The following is a 9862-nucleotide window of genomic DNA, read 5'->3' as shown; positions in this document are numbered from 1 at the left end:
TATACCTGAAACAAAGGGAAAGACTATAATAAGTGCCTCTTACATTTTTAAGACTTACTACATCAAGACAATATATTCTATATTAATAATAAAAAGCTGAAATTGCATTGATGTCAGTGCACCCATTGGCCATTTCTACCAAAAGGGAATTGACTTCAGCAACCTAGGGAGTATTTTAAAACCATTTAGGCAAACTGAACAGTAGACTAAAGCTAAGCTTAGGAAATAAGGCTGTGAGAATGGGAGCTAGGCCATCGTTAATTGGTACCTACGCACAGGTGAGAAACATGGTGGCTACTTAAACAGCAGTAGTGGTATTCACAAGCAAAAAGAGGAAAATTACAGCTATGTATAGTTCCCTGTCCAGGTAATGTACACTGGAGAGGCCTATACCTAGTAAGAGCAAAGTAAGACCATGAAAGGGCTAAGAGACCACTTCACTCCTATAAGGGTAATGGGGAAGAGCCTCAACCAATGATTTAGATGGACTAATCCAGTCAGAACCAACACATGAAGCCAAAGAGCTTTCTCTACAAAGCAAGCCGCTTTCTTAAAAACACTTTTATTTTCTACATAGAACCCGTTTCCCTTTTTGCTTCATCACCTGAACCTTGTGGAGACAACAACCATGTCACCAGCCTCTGCCACTCGTCCCGCCCAGCTCCTGTCCTGGCAGCCGTTGGGGACAGCCAGGTCACCCCGCCGTTTCAGCTGGAGACGGCGCCAACGTGCCCGCCCCCTAACGGCCGCTCCGCTCAACGGCCGCGCGCGCCCCTCCCCCCTAACGGCCGCGCCCCGCAACGGCCGCGCGCCCCCCTCGCCCCTAACGGCCGCCTCGCTCAACGGCTGCGGCGCCCGCCCGGCTCTAGGGCCCGGCAGCCGCCCCGTCCGCCTCCCGCTGCTCGCTCCTCCCGCCGGATCCGCTGCGCCGGGGCCGCCGGCGGGTTGTTTTCTTTGCGAGGCGGGAGCTGGCAGCGCCCTTGCTCTCCCGGCGGCGGCGGAGGCTGCGCCGCTCCGCCGCCCCGAGCGCCGCTGAGGGCTAGCGGCCGCGGGGCCGGCGGTGCCCCCGCACCCGGATCGGAGCCGAGCGGCACCCGCTGCCCGCAGGCAGCCGGGAGGGGGCGGCGGGGCCGGTGTCGGGCCGGAGCGGCGGAACAGGCATGCCGTCCCCACCCCCTCTCCCCGGCGGAGTCAGCAGAGAATAGGCTGAGGAGGGGAGCTGCGCGCACGGCATCCTCCGCATTGTGCGAGCCTGCACGGGCACGGCGCGGCGGCGGGGCGCCCGCACGCCTCCCCCGGTGTTATTTTAGCTGCTGTATTTAGCCGGGAGACACGAGGAATGCTTTTGTGCGCCGCTGCGGGCCGAGCAGCGAGTAACGGGCAGGGCTAGCGGCTGCCGGGGCTGCGACTGCGGGGCAGGTTGGGCGCCGCGGCTTTCCGCAGCCCTCCCGGCGAGGGCGGCTGGGCGCGATGCCGAATTAGGCGCTCGGCGCCCTTGGGAGAGCGGGGGCCGGCGTAGCAGCCCGCAGCGGAGCTGGGAGGAGGGCGGGCGGGCGCGCAGCACCCCATGGCGAGCAGCCGGAGCATCGAGCTGGAGCACTTCGAGGAGCGGGACAAGAGGCAGCCGCGCGCCGGGCCGCGCCGCGGCGGCCCGGGCTCCGGCGGCGGCGCCGGGGCGCCGCGGGGCAACGGGCTGATCCCGAGCCCGGCGCACAGCGCCCACTGCAGCCTCTACCGGACGCGGACCCTGCAGGCGCTCAGCTCGGAGAAGAAAGCCCGGAAAGCCCGCTTCTACCGCAACGGCGACAGGTACTTCAAGGGCTTGGTGTACGCCATCTCCACTGACCGCTTCCGCTCCTTCGACGCCCTCCTCGCCGAGCTCACCCGCTCCCTGTCGGACAACGTGAACTTGCCCCAGGGTGTCCGCACCATCTACACCATCGATGGCAGCAAGAAGCTCACCAGCCTGGACGAGCTGGTGGAAGGTGAGGGGCCTGCGGCGTGGGGCCGGGCGGTGGGCCGCAGGGCCCCGGGCTCTCCGCGGGGTGCGTTTTCCTGCGAGCGAGCTCATCGTGCTGCAGACTGGCTGCCCGGGGGCCTCAGAGGGCAAAGGGCCCGGCAACACCCGCTGGAGCAGGCCTTGTTTCCTCGGTGTGCCTTGTTTCCTGGCCGCTTTCCCCAGCACCCTGAGGTGTGTTGTCCGAACGTGCAGGGGTTGGCTTTGTGGCCAGCATTAAACAGCAGGCCCTCTTGTCATCTGCCAGAACAATAGTAAAGTTTTGGGCTAGGTTCCAGCTGTCGCCTTTGGTTAGAGAGGGAAATGTTTTAACTTAGTACCCGTTCTTACACTGTCACAGATGCTTCACAGCGGCTCGAGCTTTTCCAGAGAAAGCCGCTGCACTGTGAAAGGAGATGTTTATATCCTAACACTTATTAAAACAAGCTGGTATGAAGTCCGATTTCCAAAAGCACTTTATAAAGTTAAATACTTTCCAAAATTGTCCCTGAGTTGCTTTTGATAATGGGACTTAGCTGCCCTGGTTACTCAGAGCTTGCAAGTCCAAGCAGTACTTGACGACTACTCAAAATAGGGCTAGAGTATCTTTTCTGAACAAAACACACCTCTTGTATGGAAATTGCCTGGACAAGCAGCAGGCAAGTCTTTGAGTGCTTTTTGTGGCCTAAATGACTGTGTGTGCAAGCCTGTTCTGTGGCTCCCATTTTCATTCATAATCTCTTTAAAATCTGATTCAGGTATAGTATTTTCAGATATATCGTATTTTAACCTCGTTTTGGAATGGGACAGAGCTCATCAGAAAGTAGGCATGCAGGTGTGTTTGCTTGTTGAGTGTCTGCTTGCATAAGCTATTTTCAGTAGCTAGGCATGTATTCTAGATAAAACTTGCCCCATGTGCTCTCGTGGTGTCTTAAAACAAAATTGAAACTCATCACTATATAAATCAGGCTTTCAAGCCTGCACACTGTGAAGTTCTTACTGATTTCCACTTGATGCTTCTCCTCAGAGATCCATCGTATCTATTGCTATACTCTTCCACCCAGTGAGTTCATACGCCAGTTGCCAGATTTGCAATCTTTTAAGCTGTTGAGCAGCCACTACAGTTCATGCAAAAGGAAGGAAAATGCTGCAATATTTGCTGCATGAAGGGGGGTCTCTCATAAAGATATGCAAGAAATTGTACTTCATAATTGTAACAAGATTTCCCCATCCCCTGATCTAACAAAGGCTGTCCTACTGTCAAAACAGGATATGTGAGAGGAATTCCTAGTGAAATGTAGATTCTGTGGTGATAAAACAAATGTGAAATCAACCAAAATCTTTTCCAGGATCCAGTTATTCAGAGATAGCTAGGAAAGTGAGATGCTGGGTTAATGATAAAAACTAGAGATAGCTTTTGAAGTACTGCAGATGGAGTGATTCTCAAAGTTGCTCAAAAAATGTAAGGGCAAAATGACTTGCTGGACAACAGTGTAAATGAAGCTTATACTCTCATAACTCAATTAAAATTAAATAACTGAAAGCAAAAACAAACTTTCTATTCAAATGCACACTGAATGGGTGACCTCTGCTGTTGCTCTTCATTGGTAGAATAAAGCGAAACAAATGTCACGATTTAAGTTCAACTTCCATGCTTTCTCAGTAAAAGAAAAAGGAAAAAGTGACCCCATTACTTAGTCATTTATCCATGACCAATACAACTCTGAAGAATCTTAAGAAAGTCCTACGGCATCATAATTGGATTAGTATGTGCTCCAGTTACACGGTTAAAAATTTTTGGCGTGCTAAGACTAATCACCATACAGAGAAAGGAAAGGAGAATGAATGTACAGAGGTGGGAGAAAGCAAACAAATAGTAGATCCATCATTCCTCTAGCCTAGAAAGATACTTCTTTGCTGGCAGTTTTGTTACTGAGATACTGGATGAGGATTGGATTTGTTTCCTTTTGTTTTGTTCTGTTTGGGTTTTTTTTCCACTTGTGCTTAACTTTTTTAAGTTCAGCAAGTTTGAATTTCTGCTCTAGAGTGAGCACTTCAACGTTTTTAATATGCTGAAGCTTGAAATGCAGTAACACCAGAAGTAGTTTTGAATGGTGTTTTGTCGTGTTGCTTTTTAATTTTCAGAAAGGAAAATAAAAGTACACTATTCTTATATTTTTAACGACTAGAGGCTAAACACCGAACCCAACATGGCTACTTGATGCAACACCTAATTATTTGTCTAGACTGCACATCCTCAGTGCTCTTGGAACAGGTACGTAGAATCACAGCAGTTCAGATTCGCTAGTGGAAGCTCCATAGAGTGAGCCAAAGTTGAGTCCTCAGCTACCTTCATCAAGCCAAGATCTGCTTCAGCCTCCCTCAACTCAGCACCTGTGTGTGCAGCTCTTTGACACTGACAGCCCCAGTGCAGACAGGCTCTCTAAGGTCTGTTTGCTGTTTGTCAGGTTAGTATGTGTCTGGGGTGTAAGAGTTGGCAGTATCAAAGTCTGTATCATAGTAGTCCAAGCTAGCTGACTTGAGTCACTGATGCATGCTTTGGGATTTGCATGTATTTGGCAGTCTGTTCTACTGCTAACTGCTTTAAAAGAAAGATAGGTAATATGCAGGCATACATTGTTGTTGGAGGTTGAGTCACAATAATAAACATGATCTAATGATATTTTTAACAAAAATTGACAAGCTCCATTTAAACATACTGCTTTTCTTAATAAGATCTGTCAGTCAAAAAAGCATGCTCTACTGGACCTGCCTTAGATGAACTGCATTTATATTCCTAGCCCTTGTAGATTGTGGAACATTATGAGTTGTCCTTTTGAGAGCTTCTTTGAAATTTCCCATTCTTCCCAGTCTAACTCTGCTCCCTTTAAATATACGTTAAGGATCCAAATGCAGTTTAGAAATTCAAAGTCAACAGAATTTTCAATATAACCGTGTAGAGTGGTTGGAAATAGGCATATAGCGTTTGGGCCATGGTTGGTTCAGGGTTCCATCTCTCATCTTGATACGCGATTTCTTTACTATTTGATCTTGTTTAGGCAGAGAGATCCAGGCAGGGGTAATGGGGATGCAACTTTACTATCACACATAGAGTATCACACATACTCTAGTTTTATATTGTAGATTCCATGTGCACTTTTTTGTATTTTACTACAATAGCAATAATAGAATAATAATTTTGTTTCTGTTCTCAACAAAAGTTAACTAACTTAGCAATTGTCTAAATCCTTCAAATTTCTTGAAAATTTAAGCTCCATAATATGTGATGCAATGGTAATAATAGGAATTGCACAGTTTTTTAGGGCTGATGATTTTGTTTTACATTGGTATCAGTAATGCAATATTCAACTATCCTATGCTTTGATTGTCGTGGTGGTGAAAAATATGGGAGGATCTTTGTTGTTAATGTCTGCCACTGACTCAGGAACTTACATTGGATTTTGGGAGAGGAAACATACTGATGACTCTTTTCCTAGCAAGAAAAATGTTGATTTGTCATCTGATAGGGGCTTTTTCTAGTTCCCTAGGTAGGAAGCATTGCTAAGAATATTCATGTTTTCTACTATGTTTATGTTGCTATGTTTAATTGCTACAGTTCTTCTAAAGTGTCAGTAGTATTGTCTGCACAGTTGTAATCAACAAGCATGGGTAGTGAAGCCTTTGGGGAGGAGGTGGAAAGGTTCTAGGCAGAGTAGCTGTTATCATTGCAAGGACATGTACTGCCAGACACCATTGGCTTTAAGGAAATGGCCTCTACCCTGTTAATACACAGAGAAGGACTGTTTTGAAATCACACATTGAACAATTGAAATATTTTCCACCTTAGATTATTATTATTTCTGCGTATTACATTTTAATCCTATTTACTTAAGTATTCGCATGCTATTATCTACTAGTAGATCAAGAACATCTTTCTTGTCAGGACAAGCAGATGGTAACACCAAACAGGCATTTGTGTTTTTGCTTCTTGCAGAAGGTATGATCATCTTACTGTGCTAAAGCCCCAAAGCTGCAATGCTTGAGACATTATTTAAAAAGAGGCAAAAGGTGATGCAGTGGATATGATCGAGAAAAGTAGTAAAAAAAATCAAAAACAGACATATGCAAATCCTTGTAGTTATGCTGTCTTGGAGCAGTGGGGTATGTGTATGAAAAACTGATGTAATTATTTTGTTTGTGTGGGAAGGTAACTAACAAAAAAAAGACCAAGCTGCCACTATTCATCTCCTAGTTTCAGAGATACAAGAGAAGAGTTATCTACTTAACTGTGGAGGAGGCATATGGTATTAGGCAAGGTGATACCACTGCCCCTACCTGTCTTCTGACAGCTTGTAAAAAGCAGTATTCTGAATCTCCTGAGTAAATAAAGTCAAAAGAGATCTGGCTAAAATCCTGATTGTCATGCCAGGTTTTGGAAAATATATTGGGAACTTAAATGCTGCTGGTGAGGAAATGGGGGGACTTGTACAGGGCTGTTGGACAGGAAAGTGAAGGAATCCTAAGAAATTGGTGTGGAAGGAAGTCCTAAGAAGCAGAGAAGGGAAGAAAGAAAAATCTAAATAAATTCAAATCCTTCATAAAAGTTTTTTTTTATTTTTAGATCAGTCCCTTTATGTTGCCATAAATATACTTTTCTGGAAATCTGTTCAGCTTTGTGCTACAGAACACAAAAAGGGTATCCTCCACTGATTCCTTAAATTAGAAGGCTAGTAGCTCTAATAACTATTGTGCTATATACTGAATAAGCAACTTTTATCACTTGGTGGAACTGATGTCTTCCATCAGAAGAAGCTTGAGGGAGGTAAGATGGGTATATGACATGCAGCTAGAAATCTCCCTGGCCTGTGTGCTTCAAAGTGGAACACTCGTTCAAAAAAAATACAGCAATGAATGGCTTCTTTTCTAGAGGAATGTTTTTACCTATTTCAGCCATATCATTCTGTTCTGTGCAGTGTGTCACTGAAAAATGTCATGCTTTATTTGAATCTCGGGAGATCATAATTAGTGCTTGTTAACCACTTGCAAAAAGGAAACCAGAAAATTTTTTCAAATACTTCGGTTTCAGATACCCTGTCTGAGTCAGAATCTGAGTGCTGTATACTTAATTTCTTTCTTATTTTACCCCCCTTCATGGCGTGCCCACGATTTTTTAACCTAATGGTAAGGAAAGCTGAATATCTACAAGTCTTTCTTCGATAGACTTTATTTTAAGGGAACATGTCTGAATGCTTCTAAATTCTTTGTAAAATTTCTAGCACTTCGTGTTAACTTACAAAACTTGGATGATGTTGAAAACTTACCTGAAGCAGTAAGGCAACAGTGTTTCTTCAAAACTCTGTAGTTGCAGGTAACGAACACTTGCTGTGTAGTAGACTGCTACTACAGTAGTTCAGGACTTAATATTTTTTCTTCCTCATTTTAAGTAGTCAGCACAACTGTATGCCAATAGTTTTTGAATGCTTCTTAAAATAAAATAAGATAAAAAATCAGTATCTTGATCTTTATGGTTAGTTCAGAAATTTGCTTTGAGAACCACATTGATATCGACAAATACATTTCTCTCTTCCTATCCATACGTAAAATTGAATGACTGAGTTTTGGGGAGTTCACCTACACCCTAACTGTTTATCCCTGCATGTTTATCTTGAAAGGTGAGTTAAATACATTTCCTGTGAATGTAGTGTTGAAGAAAGAGTTGCCAAGAGAAAACCTGTGTAGACAAGTTCTTAAGCAATATAATGTTTAGGCAACTGATAGTCTTTGGCTATTTATTGGTCAGATTGACCAATGTAATTGTATTTTCTCTTTTTAGCCATTCTCTCTGTTCATTGTCTTTCTTTACTAGGGTGGCAAAATGGTGAATATTGTATTTAGGCTGTCTGCTCTCTACAACTGGAATTCTCTTACAGCGTGCTTCAGCTTTATATCCATACACAAACACACAGATCCTACTTCATGACTAGCTCTCCTAGTTATTAACGCAGTACAGGTAAATTATTTAGCAGTAGGTAATGTTTCCTTGTTAATAGGCCGCAAGTCATGTCATCTTTTTGTTTCTGTAATGTTACTAAGACATATAGAAGCAGAAGTAAACTTACTCCTTTTGTAATGACTGTATTGTGACCCAAAATATCAGCAGATATTATTTCTTCTGAGTGAGTGTATGCCCAATTTGTGGAATTTTTGGTGATAGCAGATTTGTTTGTTGAGGAGATGATGCTTTTAGATTGTTCTGGGTACTATCTCAAAGCATTGGATGGATGACACATATACCCTTTTGAAATTATAATGCCAACCTTAGGAGGAGATTTCATACTTCTGCCAAAACTGCTTTGCAGCCTAGCTGAGCTTCCTGCAGTAGAATAGTTTGGCCAGGATTAGAGACCCAGCTGTAACTTCCTCTGTAAGTCTTGCATTATTTGTGCATTTAAAAAACCCTTATTACTTACTCTGTCTTTCTACTTCACTAGTCTGTAGTTCACATATTTATCTGCAAAATTTACCACCTGTATAATATTAGTGACTAACTTCATGACATGATATAAAAAATAGAGTGCTAGCTGATTCATATTAATGCCAATGTTGTAGGCTAAAGATATGCTATTTGTTTCCGGTATTGCAACTGCTGTGAGTACGTGCTTGTTAAGGCTAGTATGCATTAGCTTATAACCGTTTAAAGTTGTAAATGGAAGGTGAGCCTTCAAAGCATAAAATTGGCTGCATCGAAGTCAGTGATATAAATACTTGGAAGTATTGTTTATGCTTATTTATGGAGCTGTGACAACTTTCGGGGCCTAATAGATGTGCAAAAGACTTAGAAAGCTACAACTCTATCAAAATACCATTAAAGTCTCTGAAAAGATTTTCATACTAATTGAGGTAGTGTATATTTAGCTTAAACATGTGAAAATCTCATGTAAGACAGTGAAGCAGCCAAACTTAGTTTTGCGTGTATTTTGAACAATAGAGTTATTTGTTCCTTTGCCTTAGTAATGTTTGAAATCAGTTTGATTGGTTTAACCCCCCCCAACCCCTTATTTTTTATGTTTTGCAACTATTGGTTTTCTCAGAAAGCATGGAGATTATCAGAAGGGTGTCTTTGTTCAAGAGATCAAAATACCTGCATTAATTCCAAGCAGATTTAAAATTGGGTCACATATTAAATCAATGGGTAAATATAAGTGTAACATAAAGAAGATGTAACATCCTTACAAGTGACTCTGACACATCTTCCAAAGAGAAACACACAGATGTATTCTCTGTGTAGGAGGGTGGCTAGCATAACAAACAGCACAATGTTCTAATGTTACTGTCTGCTCATCAAGGAGTAGTGGTTTTTATAGCCTTGCTTTTTAAATATACTATTCTCTAGGAATGGTATATTTACCATTTGACTTACCAATGCCATGTTTTCTTCCTTAAATGTATTTTTTTTCCTCTTGGATAATCTGCCAGCTCTACCTGTTAACCAAACAGATCAATGGTTCACCTTTTCTAGAAACCATTCTTCATGCAGAAAGTACCAAATGATTTCTTTGTATGTTCTGTATATAGCAGTTTTCTGACTGCTTTACAAGGTTCTCAGTAGAATTTAGAAACTGAGAGTAAAGTCCTTTTTGCAGTGAAATCGTTAGAAGTAGTGGTACTGACAGAAGAGCAAAAGTTTTATGCCCTTTCTTTTAAGCCATGTACCAGGCAGTCATTCAGTGCATGTCTTTCATCTCTGATTAAACCCCTTTCTCCGATCTTGCCGTATGTGCCTGCTTTGCAGGTGTAATACAAACTTCCGTTTCCCATGCAAAACCTGTATTAGCAAGTGTAGTTTGTATGACAGATACAAGAAAG

At 43.3% G+C, this 9862-nt stretch overlaps 1 protein-coding gene across 4 annotated transcripts in view; it reads left to right on the top strand.

The window, feature by feature from the left end:
• Window positions 1-1100: 1100 nt before the first annotated feature.
• The window catches only part of DCLK2 (doublecortin like kinase 2), an 81248-nt gene continuing 72486 nt past the window's right edge, over window positions 1101-9862 (top strand). For all 4 annotated transcript variants that reach the window (XR_009958168.1, XM_062573874.1, XM_062573873.1 and 1 more), the window contains exon 1: window positions 1101-1985. Coding sequence is in view for 3 of the 4 variants with exons in the window: in XM_062573874.1 (XP_062429858.1) it covers window positions 1568-1985 (418 nt within the window). In the remaining variant the exon portion in view is untranslated. The remainder of the gene's footprint in view (window positions 1986-9862) is intronic.

The sequence above is a fragment of the Rhea pennata genome, chromosome 4, assembly GCF_028389875.1.
Source record: "Rhea pennata isolate bPtePen1 chromosome 4, bPtePen1.pri, whole genome shotgun sequence".
Lineage (NCBI taxonomy): Eukaryota > Metazoa > Chordata > Aves > Rheiformes > Rheidae > Rhea > Rhea pennata.
This window is presented reverse-complemented; position numbering and strand designations above follow the sequence as displayed.